Source organism: Clinocottus analis, unplaced genomic scaffold (genome assembly GCF_023055335.1).
Source record: "Clinocottus analis isolate CAN_PGR_092001 unplaced genomic scaffold, fCliAna1.0.p SCAF_3, whole genome shotgun sequence".
NCBI lineage: Eukaryota > Metazoa > Chordata > Actinopteri > Perciformes > Cottidae > Clinocottus > Clinocottus analis.
In genome coordinates, this window is record NW_027176042.1 from 6,505,594 (window position 1) to 6,529,075 (window position 23,482).

General features: G+C 40.8%; 1 protein-coding gene across 1 annotated transcript in view; it reads right to left on the bottom strand.

Moving 5' to 3' along the window:
- Positions 1 to 23,482, bottom strand: part of cdk18 (cyclin dependent kinase 18) — a 40,380-nt gene that overhangs the window by 352 nt on the left and 16,546 nt on the right. The window contains exons 2-15 of the mRNA XM_068593858.1: positions 21,241 to 21,379; positions 15,245 to 15,381; positions 13,155 to 13,286; positions 12,665 to 12,721; positions 11,466 to 11,580; positions 10,335 to 10,429; positions 10,163 to 10,225; positions 9,361 to 9,484; positions 7,840 to 7,960; positions 6,478 to 6,575; positions 5,079 to 5,184; positions 2,021 to 2,063; positions 1,830 to 1,920; positions 512 to 589 (exon numbers count right to left, since the gene is read on the bottom strand). Coding sequence (XP_068449959.1) covers positions 512 to 589; positions 1,830 to 1,920; positions 2,021 to 2,063; positions 5,079 to 5,184; positions 6,478 to 6,575; positions 7,840 to 7,960; positions 9,361 to 9,484; positions 10,163 to 10,225; positions 10,335 to 10,429; positions 11,466 to 11,580; positions 12,665 to 12,721; positions 13,155 to 13,286; positions 15,245 to 15,381; positions 21,241 to 21,358 — 1,378 coding nt within the window. The 5' untranslated portion in view covers positions 21,359 to 21,379. The remainder of the gene's footprint in view (positions 1 to 511; positions 590 to 1,829; positions 1,921 to 2,020; positions 2,064 to 5,078; positions 5,185 to 6,477; positions 6,576 to 7,839; positions 7,961 to 9,360; positions 9,485 to 10,162; positions 10,226 to 10,334; positions 10,430 to 11,465; positions 11,581 to 12,664; positions 12,722 to 13,154; positions 13,287 to 15,244; positions 15,382 to 21,240; positions 21,380 to 23,482) is intronic.

Sequence of the window (23,482 nt, forward strand, 5' to 3'; positions counted from 1 at the left end):
AGTATATTTTTTTTCTGGGAAACAGTGACTCACGCTTTTATCTTAAAATACCTTTCCCACACGTAATCTTGATCGGTTTGATCTGAACGATTTATTTGAGCCTAACCAGGTGAGAATAAAGCCATAGCTAGATTTATAAAGTAGATGACAGTAATCTGCATTGAGACAACTCCTTGTTTGTTTTAATTTTGTTTTCAGTTCCTCTGAGACTTTTTTCTGTGGTATTGTGTCACAGTAAACAGCATGCCAGCTTCTTGCAGAGCGTTGCTAATTAGCAAAGTACATCTGCAGACACGTTAACGTGTCAGAAGTTGTGGTCCAGAACAAAACAGAGCTCCGTTTAGATCGGTTAGATTTCAGGCAATTCAGCACACTTACAAAGCAAGTATCCCATAATCATCATTAGACTCAAGACGTCTAATTAGTCAAGCTTTTTAAGTGTAATACGAAACTACCGACGATGAGAATATAAGGAAAAACATGTTGTGAAAGCGCCTGACAGCAACCTTACCTAGAGGCTGAAACACTGAGCTGCGGTGGCCTGGGTCCTTCTGGAGCTGAAGCTCTCTGAGGGAAAACACTGAAGCGGCTAAAACAAAGAGGGGACAGAAAACAATACATAAAAGAGCTTGTCCAAACCTGTTTCTACCAATTATGTAAAATCACCAAAAATCAAATTGTTTGTGGCATCCCCTGGTCCGGAGGAGGTTGTTCACATGTCTCTCCTCCAACTCAGATAAACATGTTGTAGCTCTGCTCTTAAATTACACCCAAAAAAGTGTTGTATGTGGAACTATCGAGCATGGAGATTGCCATTGGAGATACTCCTAGCTGTTTCACTAGTTGTGAGAAGTCAGCCAAGACCTTTGTCTTGCTTTAATTGATGTTGCCTTATAAGACTGCCTCTCGTTCTTTCCTTTTTTGCCCTGCTTTTAGTTGCAGTTTGGTCTTTATTGTGTTTTGCATTGATTTGCCTTTGTTTGGTTCTGCCAACTCTTCATTTGTTGTTCAAGCTGTCCTGCTCAGATTGTTAGTTTGTCGTCTCTGTTTTTGCCAAACTACATGCTACATGCTCTATTGTGGTTATTTTAGGCATTGTAGCTGTAATTACCATTGTATATATTTAGTGAAAAATGAATTGCATAGAGTGGTGGCGGCAGGGTTAGTACGGGGAACATTGTGCAGCAAGTAAGTATTTTCTGTCAACCCCTTTTTACTTATTTGTTACTATCATAGCGTTTGCAAGCCGTATGTCCCACTATACCGCCGTTGAATAATAAAGAGCAGAGTTTTAACAAAACTTGCGGAAAAAAATTGTCTTTATACTGTATTTGTACATTGCCCTCTGTATTCATTTTTAGACTCACCTGTGTTATAACAGGGAACCCCTTGCAGAGAGAAAATAGATTGAAATCATTGTATACCTACTATGACCCAGAGCTTTTTGTTCTGTCAGACCTTTATTTCCCTTTTTTCTGTGCCAGCAATGTTTTGGCCAAAATGTGCAAATTGACCAAACAAAACATAGTTCAATATGGCTTTCAGAAAGGCAACAGCTGAAATGCAAAAGTAGCACAGTTACAGTAAAAGGAAAGTTCGATGTTCACAGCCAGAATTGCCAAAAGCTTTTGGACTTCAAATATACCCAAGATGCATTCAAAATTTGTTCACTCTCTGTGTGTGTGTGTGTGTGTGTGTGTGTGTGTGTGTGTGTGTGTGTGTGTGTGTGTGTGTGTGTGTGTGTGTGTGTGTGTGTGTGTGTGTGTGTGTGTGTGTGTGTGTGTGTGTGTGTGTGTGTGTGTGTGTGTGTCTCTCTCTCTCTCTCTTACTTTCAGCCAAATTGTGTATGTTATTCCCCAGACTCAGGAAGTAGGCGTGTCGTAGAGCGTCTTCAGAGGAGATTCTCCTTCTGGGGTCATACTGCAATCACAATACAAAAGCGGCTGATTAGACCATCTCTGAAATCCCTGTTCAGTGCTGTATCCGGGGCAGTGAAGGTCATTGGGCTCTCGTCTCATACCAGCAGCAAAGCAGACAGTAGGTCAATCCCCTCTGTGTCCAACCTGATGGAGACAAAGCACAGGGTTATCATTTTTTTTAGGGAACGATTACACGCGGATACGGATAAGGAAAGTAAATGCCGCAAATTCCCTCCCAACATAATTATAAGCAACATCACTTTCCTGATGAAGATAATTGGAGCAACAAAAAGCCTCACAGTTCTTTCAGCTCTTTAGAATACGACTTAATTATCCACCAGAGTAGAAATTTGTCTACAGGTCACCAAATGAAAACAGAACAAAATTCAAAAGAAGTACCACCAAACAAAGCACACAAAGTGTTCTCACACAACCGTATGATGTCTTCTGAAAAGTTACTCCAAATCTTTTGTGTGTTTCCCACTCAGTAGCCTAATTTAAATCTTAAACCTAACACAATAGTTTTGTGAGTTTTGACAACCAATCTGCTTCATTTGGTTAAAGGAAAAGACTAGTTTTTGTTAAAATAACCATGGGAGCGCCGTTACTGAGGTAAGCAAGTCACATGGTCTTCTGGCTGAAACATCCATCTCCAATCCAGCAGGTTCAGGTTGTGCTTTAACAGCCTTTATACTCCCTCTTTCAAGATTATGTGGATGACACGCAACAACATTTAGTGGGATATCTACGAGTTACAGCGTATAAAGAATCATTTCAACGAAACTATTTAGTAGGCGTCACTTGCATCTTTTCTCCAGAGTTCCTTCCTGAAACCGTGCACGAGGTCATCAAAGACTCTCGCAGAAAGCCCTGTGCCCTACACCCGCAGGAGAGTAGTTTAGTGTATTGAGAGGCCTGGTTTGACTGAAGGAGAGAGGGGATTTTTGGGAATGACCAATTTCTGCAAAAGTTGTGTCCCTAATTACGGCAAGTTGGCAAAATCTTTAACTAAACTGATCTATGATCTACGGCGGCACATGATAATTTAAGTCAGACTTCAGAAGCTGCCAAAGCTTTTGTGGTATTCAAAAACATGCTAACAAGCTCATCAGCACTGGGATTGCCAAATTAGGAAAATTCTTTTACACAGTGGATCGTAGGGGAGGGGGGGGGCTGTGACATCTGTTTTAACACAGGAACATGGGGGGAAACAGAGACCCGTAGCTTTATAGTCCTCACAATTAGATTCTGTTGCCAGACCAATGCCCACCTGTTTGCATGCAGCCTTGTTGTCTGTGCAAACTTTGTCTGCACCAATAGTGGTATTCAGAAGTACACATGCAGTGGCAGTCCGACTCCTGCAAAACAAGATCACTCACATGCCACCTGCAAGACACCTTTCCTGCATGGCAGTGTTGCTTTCACAACCTCATTTGACTACGGATAGACGCACAACAGTTAATCCACCCACACTATGGCCAACAGCTGATGAAGTACTGCTGAAACTGAGAGTTGTGTATTACCAAGACCTGATCTAACAGACACTCTATTCAAAAAAGCAGATATGACCATGTTCAAATATGGAACCGTTACCATCACATTTTTCCGCACAAGCTGCGGAACTGATAGCTTTAACAGAAGCATGCAAATTAGGAAAAGATTGGATTGTTAATATCGACACAGATAGTAACTCTGCATATTCCTGCATACGTGCATTCGCTCTACTGTGGAAAAAACAGAGGCATGGTGACATATACAAACAAACCTATTACGTATGAATAATGATTTACAACTACTAGGTGCAGTGTAGTTACGTAGAAAAGTAACGGTTTGTAAGTGCACAGCACACACACAACAGGTGCTGATGCCGTTTCAATAGGAAACCATAAAGCTGATGAGGATGCAAAGAAGGCTGCACAAAAGCCACATGACCAATTTACTTTTGAAGTTCAACACTTAGATGATGAAATCTTAAAATACATGCAAACAAATGCTCCACAAAAGGAACAAACTTATCTCAATGTAACTACATTCAAAGAGGCTCTAACACTAGAGGCCGGGTTTACTGATGGAAATGTGTGGCTTGAGTGGTACTCTGCTGACAAAATAAACTTATCAGATTGTGCAGATTGTGCCCTATCTAGACGGAGGCAGGGAACTTTTCCACTCCGTCTCTCACCATACAATGCAGGCTTCAAATATGTACTGCAACTGTTCTGTAACTGAACTGCCGAGTAACAAGAGTTGTGCCGTCTTACACTATTTGTTGCCACCTTCCCAGTACAATGCTGACCCAATACCACCCTATTTTTCACTCTATGGTGCAAATCAGATTTGTTTTAAAGGAATTCCGGAGGGGACTCTGATGTAATGTGATGTGACGTACAACACCACGCAAACAACTGATGGTTACGAAGAACCGAGGTTCAAAAAGCAAAGTACGCCCAGAGCTGACACCTGGTGGTTCTGTGGAGGTAAGAGACTTCTGTCCAAACTTCCTAAGCAGTGGAGCGGCACTTACTTATACAGCTGGTGATGCCTTTCTATGAATTACCCATGGGCAGTTCCTCCCTGCTTTGCCTCCAGGAAGCAGACAACCATAGAATTAAAAGGTCAGTGAGCTCACCACATGGCAGCTTCATCCCATCTGTTTACATAGATGCAATCGGGGTCCCTAGAGGAGTGTCCGACGAGTACAAAACTCGAAATCAAGTTTCAGCAGGACTTGAATCAGTATTTATTGTTGATTGGATAAATTACATCTCCTATAACTAACAGAGGTTCATCAATTACACCCGTGATGCAGTAGATGGATCAATTGGACAAGACGAGTGTCACGGCCTTGCAAAACCGAATGGCATTAGACATTTTGCTGAAAATTGGACTTCAATCTTTGCAGCTGCATCTCTCCTTGTTGTTTGTGGTGCTGACTTATACCATGTGTGAGAGGGCTACTACAGCGATGGTTTGACAGACTCTAGTGTACCAACAGATTTCCCACCAAGAAGATGAGGAGTGGGGGAGGATGAGGAGATTTTACAACCGATGTCAAGTAACAATTTTTCTAACAGTGTCCTTTATCAGGAATTAATGGACACCCTGCAGCCAATCAGAATCAAGTATTCACCCAGACCACGGTATAAAACCGGTTCGTGTTACCTGGGCACATGGTTGATGAGAGCTTGAGGTCTGTATTGAGGAAAGAGGTAAGACCTGAACTCCTCATTATTACTAATACCAGGCCAGGTGTCATCTGTAGGAGTGCCTGAAAGACAAAGCAATATTCAATTGTCAGGAGACTGTCATTTATACCACTTGTTCTAACGTATATACATTTTAGGCTCATCTGTACCATCATAATGTGCTGCTATATATATATATCTCTCTCTCTCTCTCTCTCTCTCTCTCTCTCTCTCTCTCTCTCTATATATATATATCTATATATCTATATATATATCTATATATATATATATATATATATCTATATATAGAGATATATATCTCTCTATATATATCTATATATATATCTCTATATATATATATATATATCTATATATAGAGATATATATATATATAGAGATATATATATATATATAGAGATATATATATATATATATATATAGAGATATATATATATATATATATATATATATATATATATATATATATATATATATATATATATATATATATATATATATATATATATATATATATATATATATATATATCTCTCTATATATATATATATCTCTATATATATATATCTCTATATATATATATATCTCTATATATATATATATATATATATATATATATATATATATATCTATATATATATATATATATATATATATATCTATATATATATATATATATCTCTATATATATATATATATCTCTATATATATATCTCTATATATATCTCTATATATATATATATATCTCTATATATATATATATATCTCTATATATATATATATATATATATCTCTATATATATATATATATATATCTCTATATATATATATATATATATATATATATATATATATATATATCTCTATATATATATATATATATATCTCTATATATATATATATATATATATATATATATATATATATATATATATATATATATATATATCTCTATATATATATATATATATATATATATATATATCTATATATATATATATCTATATATATATATATATATATATATATATATCTATATATATATATATCTATATATATATATATATATATATCTATATATATATATATAGATATATATATATATATCTATATATATATATATATATATATATCTATATATATATATATAGATATATATATATATATATATATATATATATATATATCTCTATAGATATATATATATATCTATAGAGATCTAGAGAGAGAGAGAGAGAGAGAGAGAGAGAGAGAGAGATTTAAAAGGGACTATGTACAGTTAAAACTAAGAAAATAACATACACAATACATCATTATATGTGCGGAGAAGGGCACACAATACAAAGCTGCAATCTTACCCATAAGCCTAAAAACTAAATGTAGCTCCTCCTTCACTGTGGCGCCAGGAAACATCGGACGACCCGTGGCCATCTCGAACTGGATGCAGCCCACGCCCCTGGAAAAGGAGGGAGGAGATGAACACGCAGGGACGAGGAGCAAACGACAAGAGCCCTCCAGCAAAGAACTCTAGGTGAGGGCCGTGCTCAACAAACAAACACACACAGACACACACTCACACACACGCACACACACTTCAAAGAACGCTGATCACATGTGCAAACATGTGTGGCACGAGTGGGCACACTGCAGCCTTTTGTTCCATGCGGGACGGCGTGTTGAAGGGGCACCCTGTGGTCTGATAAGAGGACATGTAGCTCGGTGGGCTCATAAAGGGCCGTCGTGATGCTGGAGTTGGACATTTAATTCTCTGGCTCGCCAGAGCTGTGTGGGTTTTCGCTCAGTGGCAAATGAGATACGCTCTATTGTACGACAAGTGACTAGTGACTCACCTCCCTGATAAAAACCTGTGAGATTTGCATGAATGATTCATTATAGTCCCAGACAATCCTCAAGTTGTTAGATATTCATCTGATTTACAAAGTAAAACTCAACCCTGTTTTTCCTCAGGTCATATGAGAGGATACCTACAAGTAGGGTAGTCAGAGATGTCAAACTTCTGCACACATGGATTTTTAGATATTGGTTCTTAACCTGCAAATTAATATGTATGCACAAAAACAGCAATATGACACGGTTGGCCAACACAATACAAAAACATGATCTAGCCATTACGTCGCAAACAATTAGCTACATATTTACATGTCTGCAAGAAAAAATAAGATTTTGAGATTTTTCAATCTTAAAATTATAAACTCTGCAGACTTCAAAAAATATATACGCTCTAACAAGAAAACTCTTTTCCATTAAAGTAAACCATGTAACATCAAAGATGGCAAGACTGTTTCCTCCCTCCTGACTTTAATGTTGCTCAATAACACGCTCAGGGATAGATAGATAAAAAATGGTGTGGCAGCAACCGCTTTGAGTAGGAAATTACACAATTGTACATGATTTTTACATTTGCAAAACAACGGTTAATATTCTTACTAAGTCAATACCTTTATTTTTGCACAATTTGCTGTTACATTGCATTGAACAGTATATTATACGTTCTAACTTTGTAAGTCCAACTACCTGGGTTTCCTGCTGCTTATATGTTTGGTAATAATCTCAAAATGATGCTTTCCATTTTACAGAGTTGGATACCTGATGTTAACCAATAAATATTCATCCACAAGGCCTCAGTTATAATCACACTGTGTTGGTAAGCAAGTCCATGTTAAAATTCTAATGATTAAACACCATATTGCTCTACTCACCACATGTCTATGGGTGTGGAGTATTCTGTCGAGCCCAACAACACGTCAGGGGGTCGATACCATAGAGTCACCACCTCATTAGAGTAGGTCTTGGTGGGGACAGATTTGGCCCTCGCCAGACCTGGACAACACAACTTGGTTAGGATTGGAACTTTAGTTTAAAACATTCAAAAATGAAAATTGTCAGCTGCATGGGAGGAGGTGACAGTGCAATGGCATAGACATTAATGCATTGTGTTGCAGAGATAGCTATTGAAATGGATATGCCTACAAAGCTAGTCCCGGCCCGTCCTGTCTAGTGATACCACTTGTACCTCGAGAGATGACAGCGAGTCACTGTTGTGTCTTGTCCGTCCTCAGTGCTATATTAAAGTAACTAGTATTGGTGTGTCATTCCCCACCACCGGGATATAACATAGTAGTAGACGCAGCTTCTGTAGCAACTAGCATACCACCAGCACCCTAGTACCAGGAGTCAAAGCAGAACAAGCTTGTGTAAAGGCTGCAACAGAAGGTTTGCAGAAGTTGTGGGAGTCAGGGGAGTCTAATAGGATCATGCCCCCCAACACCGTGGGCTGACCCCACCGACTGAAGGTCCTCGGGCTGCTGCATGCTCTCCTCGCGGCTAAGTGGTCTTCCGGTAGTGGGGAAACCAAAATATTGTTCTTGCTTCTTCGGATTTAGTCTACACAAACTATCAAAAAGTGCATAGATCCTGCTGATTAGTGAGCTGATTAGTGGCAAAATAAATCACTAAACAGGAAGATGCCACACATTTTCTGCAGTTTGGTGAAATCTGACTTATTCTTGGCCTGCTGTTGGTTCGCAGAAGCTTTTTCTTCTTCTTCTTCTTTTTAATAACGGATGACTGCAAACCTTCATTACATTGACTTAGTGATGAAGGTGAAATGCTGCCCCCTCTTTCTTTGAAGTGCGTGGCCAAATCTTACCGGAGCACCTTTTATGGCGAGACGTCAGTAACAGCAGAGTGGCTTTCGTAAAATTAGCGTAAGCCAGCTTTTCCCGCAAACATCCATTGTTACTCCGTCACCGTTGTCCTTGTAGCAAAATTCCCTCACAATGACTAGTAGTGTGTTTCTCCATGTCTCTCATCAAGTGGGGTCAAACGGTAACGCAGCATGATAACACCCACGAGGTGTGGTCGGTAACAGCGAATATAACAGTCGCCCCGCATGTTTGGGGGTCGAGTCCCTCTATCAGCTCAAATGCTGTGTTTCGTCAACACGATCAGTTAACTAGTTAAGGAATGTCAGTGGGTTTTTCTCCCCACTTCCAGCTCAAAATTGAGAAAACTCAGAGAGGGTCACAGTTGCTAGGAAACAGGAAGTAAGAGTGCTAAAGTAGTGGGGATGGAAGATTGGCGAGTGGCAGCAAAAAATAATTGAAAAGCAATTGTTGCATGACACCTGCTATCTCATTGCCGAGTGTCTCAGTGTGAGCAACCACCTTTGCATTTATTGATGTTCATGTGTGTTGCATGCGGATGTGCATTTGTCTTACCAAAATCGGCCAGTTTGAGCTCGCCCTTGTCGTTGATGAGCAGGTTTTGAGGCTTTAGATCTCTGTGGAGGATTTTCCTCTTGTGACAGTAGGCCAGACCACGCAGCAGCTGGAACATGAAGATCTGCCGACAAAAATCAAAAAACATCTTTATGATTACAATGAAATATGTAATTGAAAAATATACAAATTCACACACAGATCTATCTATCCATCTAAAACACAACAAATCCTTTTTAAATAACAAACTGAATCAGATGTGCCTCTCTTCACCCTAAAAACAACTGTGTACGTCATCTCTGCACACAGCTTATTCAGACACATTATGTTTGCTGTCACAGTCGTAAATATGACAGGAGCAAAGGAGGACGTTAAATGCCGTAGTATAAAGAGTGACAGTGTCCGCAGAAAGTGAAGGTTGAAGTATAAGGATGGGTCAAAGAAACACAGGACTTTTACCCAGCAGACTGCTCTTCCCATCCAGTGTGAAACCAAAGCTTACTTTAAAACGTTATTATGTAGCCGTGGCATGAAATATCTAACATACATATTTTAACCCAAACCACGTTCTTTTGTAAACTCAACCGAGTTCTTTCGTTTAAAACTGTGATTGCTTCACAAAACTAGATAAATTTGGTCCTGTACATCGTTTTTTAAGAGTCATCGGCAAACAACCTGTTCTGTCCCTTAGGTATTAGGAAGTGTTGGGTTGATATGTTTGCCGAGATGTAAACTAGTTCATCTCTCTGGTATATAGTCAGTACTAGTAGTGGTTGACACCTGAATTATGCATATGGCTCACCTTGACATTATGCATGCTCATGAGATTCCCGCAGTTGTCCAAGTACTGCTTCAGGTCACTATCCTGGAAGACAACAGCCACAGTGTCCACGCTCAAAATCTACCCATAGTCCATTTCTGTGTTGTCGACGCCTTTTCCAAACACCCGCGCGCTGAGCTGCCGATGTACTCACAAGATACTCGAACACCAGAGTGAGGCAGCGATCAGTGTGGATGATGTCATGCAGCGTGACGATGTTGGCGTGTTTCAGGTTCTTCAGTAGGGACACTGGATGGACAGAAGAAGGAGCGATGAGTTGTTGCATGTCAAACTGTGCCTGTGGTTTAGTCTAAACTCTGCTGCGTTGTTGGGAAGTCCCGTAGATGCGTTTAGAAGTTATTGTCTCTGGGCTTGAACTTCAACCTACTGCAGACATGTTCTGTTGCAGTTTTATAACCAATCAATCATGACACTTAGCAGCAACTTCTGTATTTCTCATCATGGATGACTAATGGGTACAACCGTTTTTATAAATTGGAATTGTTGTGTTTTCAATGTCATGGCTGAATATCTTGCTGATTTCGACAATGTGTTTGTGATGTTTAGGAATAACACTTCTCCTTGAGCAAGAAATTATTAGACTAAACAAACAGACGAGACCAAACAAAAGGTCCAGAAAAAGGTTTTATTTCTCTGTGGGGTTCTTTCCATAATGCTGGCTTATAACACTAATAACAATAAGTTTCCCTTTACATTGTTATACTAAGAGAAAATTATACAACGCTTGCGCTGCTGGAAGTCCATTAAACTGTGATTGTAACTGCCTATACAACTTAATAATTTTCCAAAACATTGAATAGTTCGCTGTTGTATTCTAAAGGTCCACTGAGAGCTGTTGCACCACCGTCTACAATTACTTCTAAATGTTCCCAGCTGATTAATTCTTCCATTTCATGCATTGCATTGTGGGACAAAAGGGTCCATCAGCAGCACACTCTAAATCACTTTTTTTCTAGTGTTAAAAAAAAAAAAAAAGTTATGGATTTTGGATCAATATGTTTAATGTAATACATATCTTAACAAGTAAATTCATTTTTAAAAAAGGTAAAATCTTTCACCGTGTACATTATAATGAACGATTGCATGGGCAATACTCGCTTTTAATATGCACCACGATACAGGCTGAATAAAATGAAATACACTTTATGTTAAATAAACCTTTGGAATAAAGGTGCCACAATCTGATTGATTAATGGCTGCATGATATATGTATGCTATGTATTATATTGTGTGTGTAAGAGTGTGTTTGTTAATGTGTGTGTACCCTCTCTGATAGCGGTGCAAGGTGCTCCCTCCTCGTGCTCCAGCCGAATCTCCTTTAACGCCACCAGGTTCTCGGTTAGCTTGCTTCGCCCTTTGAACACTGTGGCATACGTCCCCTATGAACACACACAAACACACACACACACACCCACACACAGGTGACATTCTGAGAATGCTATATTCTAACAAGTTGTTACTCAAATACCAGGAGCTCTGTATGTTTTTTTGTTAATAGTCACAGAATAATCAAGTTCATTTTACTTGAATCCCTAAGCATAAATCCCAACGGATGATTTAATTCCAGCTGACAGAATGAGGTTTGAAGTTTTGACCGCTACAGCACACGAGTAGCCTCAAAACATTACATAATGCAAGCTTCTCCAACCGGCTTGGATTTGGGCTTGAATCCATTCATTCAATGCTTATTTATTTCCTCTGGGTCTGATTATTTCGGATTATTGATTTATCACAGCTCCTAACGATCCTGTATTTATCCTAGTTTAGAACTGCTGGCAGTTCCTCTGTCGGTGTTGCAAAACTGCAAAAAAAAAAAGCAAAACCTTCCGGATATTGAAAAAGCGAATAATAGTAAACGAGGTACTTTTTTTTGGTATTCCGTGTAAAAATCATGGTTTCCCCTTTTAAAGCATTTGTGACAACTAGTGACTACAAAAGCAACTCTTTTCTCTCTATTTTTCCCTTCGCCGCCGCTGTTATCTGCTGCTGAGCCTTGTGACTGGGACTAAGGCACACAGCTTCTGTCACTAATCCTTCCTCCCTCCTTGAGGCAACAGCTGTTCTCAGATAAATCCTGTGGGTTTTTAGGTGCACGGGTGTTTCGTGCAGCCTTCAAGCCCTTGAAGGATCGATTATTTTGTGCACAGCATGTTAAAGCACACGGTTTTAATGCAGCGTTTGTGTTCATGTTGCATCCCAACTAACGCAAGACACATGGCTGTACGGTCGTTAGTCTTGTTTTGGTATGTGAACAAACCCAAACCATTTTAACACTCTTGTCTCCCGTCAGGCGCTCGACTCACAACGAGCCTCATAGGTATGACAAAGTCTTCGTTATACGGTTGGCATTATGCGCCAGAGAGGCCGTAGCCGTGCCTGAAGAAAGGGCCTTGAGCTTAAAGTTACCATCGGCATCAACCGCGTGTTCACAGGTGAATGTGTGAGTGATCGGTAGAGACGTACCTCACCCAGTTTGCCGAGCTTCACATACGTCTCCAGTTTCCCAAAGCCTATGTCGGACTAGAGACATGGAGAGAAGAGGCAGATCAATCCGTATTTTCATTAGATTATTGAGCAAATCCTCCTCTACTTCATCAATCTGATTGATGGCTCATTACAATATTAATGCAGAAAGGAAAAACATATAATAATAGCAGGAAGGCAAGATAAGAAGACTCGTAATTTGCGAAGAGGAAATTTGCTCTGTAATATGAGCCGGGATATTCACTGGTTCAAGAGTAATCTATCAAACAGATTGTTAAATACAAACAAGAAGGCAAGCACGGTTGCTGCAACAAGATTTACTTTCAGTAAGATTTGATAAACAAACCAGCCTTACGGAGGTAAATATGAGATGAAATATGACCACCGTCAACATGCCATGGGCCTGAGGTTATTTGTATATGATTTCATATGATGGATACACAAATACGTAGCGATGTAAAGCACTTACCAGGGAAGCACGCCGAGACATTCGGCTGATCGGTTTGCAGATCGGTGGGTTCTCACTCTCCAGCTGCAGCTTCTTGAGAAACTCCGGAGGCAGGCGGATGTCCACGGGCAGAGACATGCGTTTACTGACGTCCTGTAGGATGGTAGGGGAGGAGTTCAGCCGACAACTCCAGACTATGAATCTTTGAGTACAAACATTGAGAACGTGTGACATATGACCGCGAGCGAGCTGAAGCTGACCTTCTGTTATCATGAGTACCCTTTTGTGTACATGGGACCACATTCAAAATGGGCAAACTTTATTGAATGTGTTTTAATTGTAAATAATGTCTTCATTAATGCCACACATGACTTAAGAGTATACCCCCCCAAAAAAGTTACAAAACGTAGAAGAAAGGAGGACAATTGTCATATGTAGTGAAGGAAGAAGATACTTTTCTCAATATGTGAACGGTCCAATTTGGGCGGACTTGTCAGAACTTCCGGTTTTGTCACGAAATACCATTGGGTCCAAATACACTTCTTCCCAAAGACTTATATGGAGGTCCGGGATTGGCAAAGAAATCTGTAAATGAGCGGATCATTTATTTTTTGGGGTAAATCGTCTTTCCTGGTACCATAACTTGAATAGCCCTTATTTAAATTATTAGATCCTTAAAGTTGTAAAATACACTTCATCCAGTTATTTAATTCCTCTTTTTCCTGTGAATGAACCTGAGAACGAGGTTGGACTGAGGGCTGGGAGGCGGGGGTTAGAAGGAAACACGAATGGGCTTGCTCTACGGGCATGCTCTGTGCGCAAGATCGCCAGAAGGGGATGTTATACTTAGAAGACAAATGCATTCGGCTTTATGCACTTTTCATAGGAACTGAACTGATTGCTACCTCCAATGCTGTATACAACTCTCTTCATACGACAATGGTTTCCGACAGCCCATGTGCAGATTTTGGTCTGTGGAAGGGTTTGGACCATCTCATCCCTTCCTATAACCGCAAACGCGATGGCTTTCTATAAAGTGCCAAAGTGCCATGACATTCTTATTGGATAAGCCATCAAGAGTGCACTAATAAAGGCCAGGAATACCCCAACAGTTGTTGTCTGTCGATTGATTAATTGGACCTTTGCTTAGGTTGAAGGTGAGCGGAGCAATGCTGACAACTGCATGTCGGAGTCTGTTCTCACCTACTTAGTCGTAAGAAGAGGTTAACCGGGCAAAAATGATATCACCTGTGTGGGTGTGCAAGGCCTTTAAATGCTAAGACATCATTAATTAATGAGGTGCTCTTCCACTACACTGATAAGGCATGTCTGGGCTTGTAAACATTAATGCATTAATAAATCAACTTTGCTCTGTAGCTACTTTCCAAAGGAGGTTGAACTGTCCACTGGAACGGTCATCCTGATCGATTAGCAAAAGGGCCAGCTAAGAACAGTACATTATACACCAGCTCAAGAGATTCTTTACTCAGCCTGGCAATCATGAAATTCACCATTAGTTCCAACGAGTAAACCCTTTGCTTCGAGTAATATGATGTATGTTTCTGATGCTTGTTGATGGAAGCCATTCAAATGGTCGAAGATCCTCCCTTCCTGTTGTAACTTCCTTTCTGTCTGTCATGACTCCCTCCTGAGCACTCACTGCCCTCTGGCATCACTTCCCTCTGCTGTGGAGCCTGAGACAGACTCCGACTGAATCACACTCGCTCCACAGGGACTTTTTCTGAAAAGGTGGAAGTGTAAGCTCTCACAAATTTCCAATAAAGAAAAGGTCTGCTGCTTTGGGGAGGGATAAAATCGTCCGAGGTGACTCATCCCAATTGAGCTGGCAGAGGTGGAAATAGAGGAATGGCTCCTGGGGAAGAGTTTCAACCAGAGAACGAACTGCACGCACCACTGATTTTGAATGCTTCTGATGTGCACTACAACCTTGACAGTTTGCAATTAGTGTTTGATGGGCAACACATGAATCCTGAATCACTGTGGCAGCATGTGACTACAGCATGACGGGAAACCAAACTGATGACTTCGGCTGTTAACCCCTCAGCCGCCATATTAACCTACAGCGGCCCCTTTGAGCCTCTGCTACCTACCTCCATGGAGAAACGTCTGTGCTGGGCCTTGTCGTGGAAGTGGAGGTGTGACGGAGACTGGGCGCCCGGTGTCAATGGTTCAGGACTTAAGGGACTGGCATCATGAGATGGTGGACCCAGCCTGTCGGGAGTCAGGCCTGACGGAGGAGAGAGATAAGCACGTGTGTTGCAGATGTACAGATGGATTCACACAGGACAGAAAAACTATGGTGTGTCAGGCCTCTGCCAGCTTTGAGAACAGCTTCATTGATCAATGATGTACATTCTGCAAGTCTCTGGAAATAAACAGATTATTTAGCTGCGTTAAGAACTGGTTACATGCGAAGGCAAAAAATTGATTTATTATTTAGGAGTGACCTCAAATCTAAGGTTTAAGGAGCTTCCTTTGACAGCCAATCTCACCGTTGAACCATTGTGGTGGTGGAGAAATCCGGTTATGAAACAAAGGGTCATTCCATTCTGGCTATATGAGTGTGCTTAATGTGCTTACTTTACATTTAATAGAAGAACTAAGGCCCCGACAAGTTTAGTAACCCCACACAGTGATGGTTTTAGGATGGGCGACCACCCTTATGATGCTTTAATAGAAATGCAGCAAAATGTTATGTCATCAAACCCAAGCTGCTTCAAAGCAGTACATCTGACCCTGAAATCCCATTAGTGATAAAGTGAATAATGTCGACCACATTTTTCAATACAATCCCCTCTTTTTTTATCTGTTTCTTTCTATATTTCATTTGACGTAACATGTGAATCAGTGACCTTAAAAGGTGCTGGTTAGTGTTACCTTTGCAAAGAGCCAGCTGTTTCCGGTCTTTAAGCTAAAATAAGCTAAGGTAACCAGCCATAGGCTCCAATTTCATCTGACTCTTAGCCAGAAAACAAATATTATAGATTTTAAAAAAATTGCAGTGGGACCTTGTGACTTGATGGGTGGTCTGTGCAATAGTATCACCATTTTTAAATAAGTAAGATGTACACTTCTGCATTAAGGGGGTTAGCCTTCGTTGCATGCCCCTTCTCTAAAAAAATGCAACTTGAGACAATTGAGAGCTGTGAACGTTGGCTGCATGTGTTTGCGTCCCCAAAATTCTGCTTCAGATAACCAATTGTTGAAATGGATTCCAAGCCTCTTGTTTTCAGAGACGAACATCATCAAGACGACAGAGGAGATAAGGCCGCTGAAGCGATGTACTCGGAGCACGCTAGCACTGCAGTGTGACAGCCACCCAGCCACCGTGGTGGGAAGAATGGCCTTTTGATCCTCTCGCGCAACGTTGTATGTACGTTTGATGCCCGTTCGGTGTCTTTTGAACGCTACGAGGTTTCAGCTGCCGTTTGATCTGCTGTTTCAATAGCGAGCGTCTGCCAGCCTCGCCGGTGTGGCAAGTGTGGGTTGTGAACTGGACAGATGTCTTCATTTTATCGGGCGTCTTCTGGCCGTGTGTGTGTGTGCCGTTCCCTACAAGGGCGAGGCACGAAGCGCTTTAACCCCTTGTTTCCATGGGGATGATACGGGCTAACATAGAAAGCAGCTCTTTATGTTAAGGAGGAAGTCTCATATGCCTCCTGAAATCCTTCTCCTCAGCACACAGGTTGATATGTACTGTATACATTCAAACATTTATATAACCTGCATGACCTACTCTCTCATACTCGAGGAAATTTAACAGTTGTATCAATTAAACTCACGCACATCTCATAAAACTGCTTCCGTATCAACGACAATACTACGTCTTTGTCAGATTGATTGACAGTCTAAATGGGCTGGGGGGATGAAATGACAACCGGTTTGCCAGTCATTTGAATATCACAGCTACAGCAATCCTTTGATCTCTCGATGCTAATTAGAGTCAGTGAAGGCGACGCCGACATGAGCACACAAACGTGTGCACACCGTGCCTGATTGCTGAGAGATACGGATGGATGCCTGTCAGACATCTTCGGGACAACACAATCCAAATATGGTACACTGCATGATTATTTTGTTGCGTTTCCATCTGAAACTGCAGATGCAGCCAGCAGGACAGAGGAGAGAGGAAAGGGATAATGATGGAAGCGTGTAGGGGGTATAAACTCACAAGTAATGGCAGAATTATTCCCAAGGCTACGGGAGAGAACACTTTTTGTTTTGAAAAGGGTGGAGGCCTTTACACAACGGGGGCGTGGGTAATATACAACACAAAAACGTGAAATACTCACCTAAAAAGAGCTTGCTGTCTTGGTTCGGACTACAGAGCCTTTGTGTTGTTGTTGCAGAAATATATTTGTAACCAAGCAGATAGAAGTCTATGAGACAATGATCCGATTCCTCTCTTGATTTATAACCTCAGTCAACATGAGTTTTAAGGTTTCAAATGCTAGTGTCAAGTCAATAATACAGCATGATGTTCATTTAGCAAATTACCTCAAATTTAGCAAAAAAAGCAACATGGCGACAGTCATAATCAAAGATGGTGAGGACTAAATTGCAGAGCTTTAGGCTTTAAAACGACAACAGTCCACATACCAATGGGTGTTACGATGACTACTTCTTACATACAGACTATGGCCTGTTCCTCTGAACTTTGATTGGTTAATACCTTTATTCTTCGTGCGAAAGTTTAGAAATATGTACGCCATTCCGGAAAAAAAACATGCCGTAATATTCTGCGCTAATCAGCACTAAATACACAGAGCAGCAGAGGTTGATGGGTATATAGTGCTGCAGGGATGATGTATTGTTGTATGCCAACCCCAGAAAAAAGCATCGCATTAACCTTGACACACAGGAAATTTTATTTTTCCATCGGATTTGGGATTATTAGTTTATGATGCTTGGATGTTTTTATTTAGCAAGACAAAACTCCCCTTTATGATTTCAAGAGCGAATGAAATCGCAATGAGTAAGAAGCCAATGAACCACACCACGGGGTCGCATGCGAACGGGTATACGCAGCAAGACTGGAAAGGCAAACTAGTGTTCAGCGTGATGATGTCTTAAGCTCATGTTTACCACAGACTTTATTTCAGGCATCTAACGAAAAACACCCTTTCAAGAAAGGGTCGAAGAGCTTTGAGAAGAAGGAACCAGGCGTGTAAAAAAGGCCGACTCGTTTGACAAATTTATAAAGAAAACCAAGAAATAAACAAACTGCAGTTCCTTCAGCTGAAGCTCAAACTAGTATGTGGTCAAGCAGGTTAGATAAGGTAGATTGATGGGAATGGTGGCTCATGGTGCTTTTCCTGTAGAAGCCAACAGCAGTGTGCTTTGGACAACAGCCAGTCAACATGACCGAGATAAGAAAAGCTCACCTGCTTGGCAATAAAGGCTCTGTGACTTTGTGCAACTGTTTGCAACAGGGTTTGATATGTTTCATCCAAATTAGTTTTTCTCTCAGATATCTCCACTTCAGTAGCTCGCACAGCCACCAAACTTTAAACTTTAATTCATATCTATATTCTGGAAGTTTTTACAGATGGGTTAGTCCACACACCATTTTATTACTAAAAACATGGTGCAATTTGATTTTTTTTTATAGCCGTTTTATAGCCGTTAAAGTAAGTTCCTCTCTATAAAAAACTTAACTCCAATATGTCAACAAAATGCAAAAAACTAATAGTCTAAATGTCAGTTATCACATCAAGTTTCATGCTGAGACCTAGTACTTAGCTATTCACTGGGTGTGTCACCAACAGCATTTAAAATACATATTCTTATAGTTCTCACATAATATATCTTTGCTTTCAGTGGTTTATGTTTTTCTTCTTTTGAAACCTAAGATGCATGTGGGGTGGACATAAAGATAAAATACGATTTGTTCATGTTTAAATAGGAATAAAAACACTCCGGTCTTAGTTTGGCATATTTAAATCCATTATTAAATCAACTGGCTTCAAGATTTGGGTCTTGGGCTCATTCTCCGCAGGAACACATCGGATCGATGACGCGTCGCTGGGGCCTACGTGGATGCTCTCGCGTTAGCATGGGAGCTCGGCAAAACAGCTATTAATGGGCTAATAGATGGAAAGTAAACAAGGGGATTCTGCCTAATGTGAAATTTCAGTAGACACTCAAGCAGTAAATTCTGGATACCACTTATTACACTGACTATATCACAGATAATACACATGCATACTTTTGAAGCTCTGAAGAGCATACCTGTGTTTGTATGAATATGTTTTTGTTCAGTATTTTTGTGTTCAGGTGTTGCCAAATCTTATGTGTGTATCTGTGCAGCCTCAGGGGGATGCTAATCACTTCATTGAGCTCACTGATCTGAGGCTAATTTCCTTTCTCTGTCAGTTTGTTTTTAAATACTAAATGATTTGAGAGAATCCAATAATCTGATAGCATGAGCCACATTTAATTATGTAAAAAGTTTGTTCCTTCCATAGTTACCATGAAAAGAGGCTTTCAAGACTGAAAACCTATCAAAGCAAAGTCTGCTTTTGGTTAAACTGGGTCGTCCCAACTAAGAATTTACATATCAGATGTGCTTTTTTGTTAAAACTTTTCATTTCTCCACGGTAAGGGAGGCGGTCAACGAGAGACGTCTTCCTTCGGCTGATTTTAACGAATTGTTCATAAGCTCAAAATCCATAGTTCTCTTTCTCGCAACGGTGACGAAAACGTAACATTGAAGAAAACCACCCGTTAACTTTTGGTCTCACGTGGGATTTGAACAGTGGCCTCCTGGGTGAGAGTACTGGGTTTCTTTGACCCATCCATGCACTCCAGCATCATCCTTTTCACAGATGTTGCTCTTCATACTACGGCACCTGACTTCCTCAGGCATTGCATCCTTGCGGGGCAATGCTTTTTGATGACTGCCAGCAAACGACGCCTTTGACATACACTGCATTACCATCACACCGTCCCGAGATTACAGCGTGTTCCTGTCAGGTGATGTCGAACCAGCGTGTGCTGCACATCACGCTGAGGGAGCACGATAGAATCCCTCACGTGGGGGGAGAACGATAGAAAAGAGAGGGGAACTGGAAAAGAGAGTAGGCATCTGCTCTCTCCGTGTGTCCTTTTTCTTCTTCTTCACTCAGTTGTTCACTCAGTCTCTCTTTTCTTTCTTTCCATCTGGTTACCTCTTCACTGACCTTCAGGAGCAGACAGTGATGCAGACAGATGTTATCGGGCGGGGGCAGCGACTACACATCCAGCTGCTTTTTTCTCGGTACGGGATCAGGTCTGATGAGACCGCTTGATCACAGTACATCATGTGTACAGTCTTACGCCCGTGCACGTGACTTGAGGCAATTTCAACACACCGAGATTGATCTTGCATCCGGCACGACCCCCTTCTCTCCTCTTAGACTTTATTGCATTAAAGATGAACATGAATATAGATATATAAATAAACCCATGAGCTTATTTGCCATCCCTAAAGCAAACAGCTAGAAACAGCACTTTGAGGAGGGGGGTTAACACGTTCATCCTCCACACTCACACTCTCACTCACACACACACACACACACACACACACACCACAAGCCTCCTTCCCCTTTGAAGCCGGCTGATCCTCCCATGGCTAAGCTTCGGCGGTGGTACCAGTTGTATAGCCGGACCCCTCAACAACCCCCCCCCCCCCTCCCCACATCCGGCTAATCTGTGACGGTTTGCTACAGACACGGGGAGGAAGTAAAGGCTTTTGTATTTGGAATTAAAAACCAGAGTGAGATTGCAGTTTGAGCTCTATTATTAGACACAAGCTGTTCATTTGCACACAAAAAGACACAATGAACTGGAGGGGCTCAGGCTCCAGGACTTTGAACACGCTTAATTAACCTGGTTTATTGGTTATAAAATGGTTTTGTCGGCCAACTGTTGCCAGCGTGTCTGAAATCCCTCAGATAAGAGTGGAGTAACAACATGACACCTGCACAAAGTAGAGAGATTTGGCTAGCTCAACAGCAACACAATTGTAAATGTCTAGATGAAATGCCTCCTGAAAGCTATCAAGAGAGGAAAGGGGGCAACAAGTGAGGAAATGGGCGCTTCTTACCCTGAGTGTGGCATATGTTGAGCTGGTTTATCTGCTCCGTGAACTCGTTCTCCTCGATGGTCTCGGTGCGAGGAACAGAAAGGGAGAAACGCCTCTTAAAGTTCTTCATCTTGTTCATGGTGCTGGGGGGCCCTCGACTCTGGGAGAAGAAATAGACATACAGAGAGAGAGAGAGAAAGCAGATGTGCAATCACTACTCCAGATAGGACATGCGTTAACATGATCTTTTATACTTTTCTGACACAACAGACATTTTGGGAAAACGTGCTTCTTTTTTATACACCATGTACACAACATACAGCATATATATCAGAGAAACCAATGTGTAAAAAGTCCCTTGTCCACTGCCTTCACGACACAGAGCGTGCAGCTGTGAAGGATCTTTTTGTGCAGCTCCACCAAAGACAGTCGTATGAGTCATTTGATAATGAGGCAGAAAACAGCAGGAAAGCAGCTAATCAATACTCTCTCCCATCCAGTGGGTTACACGAGCACCGACAGCCCTACCGGTTAGTTATTCCCCCTCTTTTTCTTTTCTTCTTTCTTTCTTGACTCGTGTTTGCGTTTGCCTCTTTTTCTCTGTGTCTGTGTGCTGCAGAGATCGGTATCGTGGGGTCTTACTGACACGGACTTGTGTTCATTACTGTAAAAGGCTAAGAGGTGTGTGTTGTGAAGGCTGGGGTTCAATTACAGCAAGACTCTGCATTCGCTCCTGTTATTTTTAGGCCTCAATCAAGATACGGCGACGTCCGACCGATCCCAGTGTCTTGACAGATGACCACCGCCCGCTACCTGATTCCTATCTTGAGCATGACATACACACCTAAAGTATGAACATATAAAAAGACGTATGACAAATACACAAAGTGACTGGGTACATCTAGCAGCAGCTAAACCTCTGACCCACGGCCCAACACAGCTAAAACACAACACAAACTACAATAAAGAGTTTAAGATGCTTATTTTTGTGACTTCAAATGCATTGATTGTAAACCTTTCTGTTAGCTCACAGTACAAAACTATGTATTTAGGTTTTACAAACATTCTGACCATGACCAATGAACTATCAATTCAATGATAGAAAATCATTGAATTGATAGGAGATCGAATTTACCATCAATTCTGGGCCATTGAGGTATTTCCTAACTATAAAAACACTGTCAAAACACTAAGCTCTCTTCACTTCAGCAGGAAAGGTTTTACCTCGTGGAAGAATTGAACAGCATAAAGAAAGAGCGGGCAATTGGGCGTAAGTGGTGGGGGTCAATGGACTCTTCCCTGTTTTGTAACCCCCATACTTTCAGCCCCGTTATTCGGACCACAACCACATTCAAACCCTGCTTTCATTCGGATGTCAACAACAGAGTTTCGTGTCTACATCTTGCACTTTAGTGACACCGTCTCTGTGACAAAATGTGTCCACTACAAATATGAACACCTAGCACTCAAAACGACTTCCGTGGTAGTTCCCGCAACAGTAGATGTCCTCAGAACACACACAGGCTCACAATGTGAAAACAACACGAGCCACACGCTGCCGTGGTTTGTTTCTAATCTGACGATGAACAGCAGCACCGATGACAGGCTCAACCAGTTTCCTTGTGCAAACAAAAAATATGGACCACGTCCTCAGTGCTGATAATTTTCCATAGGTTACAATAGTCTTTGTAAAGTCTTTCGCTCCTCATGGCTTCCTACACAACATGTTAAGAGCCATGTCTTCCTGTTTGCCCCAGCAGGTGCTAGTGAGTCTTGTAATGGAAACATGGTACTTGGTTGTGCTGTCTTCAAAGAAAAGTTGTTTTTTCGGGGCGGCTAACGTTTTAGGCTTTTCTTTACTTTAACTTGCTTTAGATGTTATTTTAATGCAAGAGAAAAATAAAGACTAATATAACGCTTCAGTTCAGTCGAAAATATATTTGTGAAACTGGTCGGAGTCAAAGTTTGAAATCGATTCCAAAATATTTAGTGGGGAATACACATATTTCTCAAAACAGTTATATTTTTGAGAATTTTTTTTTACCAAGTGGCTTTATTTCTGAGTACTGAACTGAGAAGGTTTTCATTCATGCAGTATATTGTATCATTGTTTCTCAAGCACATCCTTGAATTTTGTGTGAATCTCATCGATGCAGCATAACTCCAAATAAAGACAGAAACAAACTTTTCCCCCTCTTAAACATGGGTTTGGTTTCACATAGGACACATGATAGTGTTACATTATTATGTTTACCCAAACCAG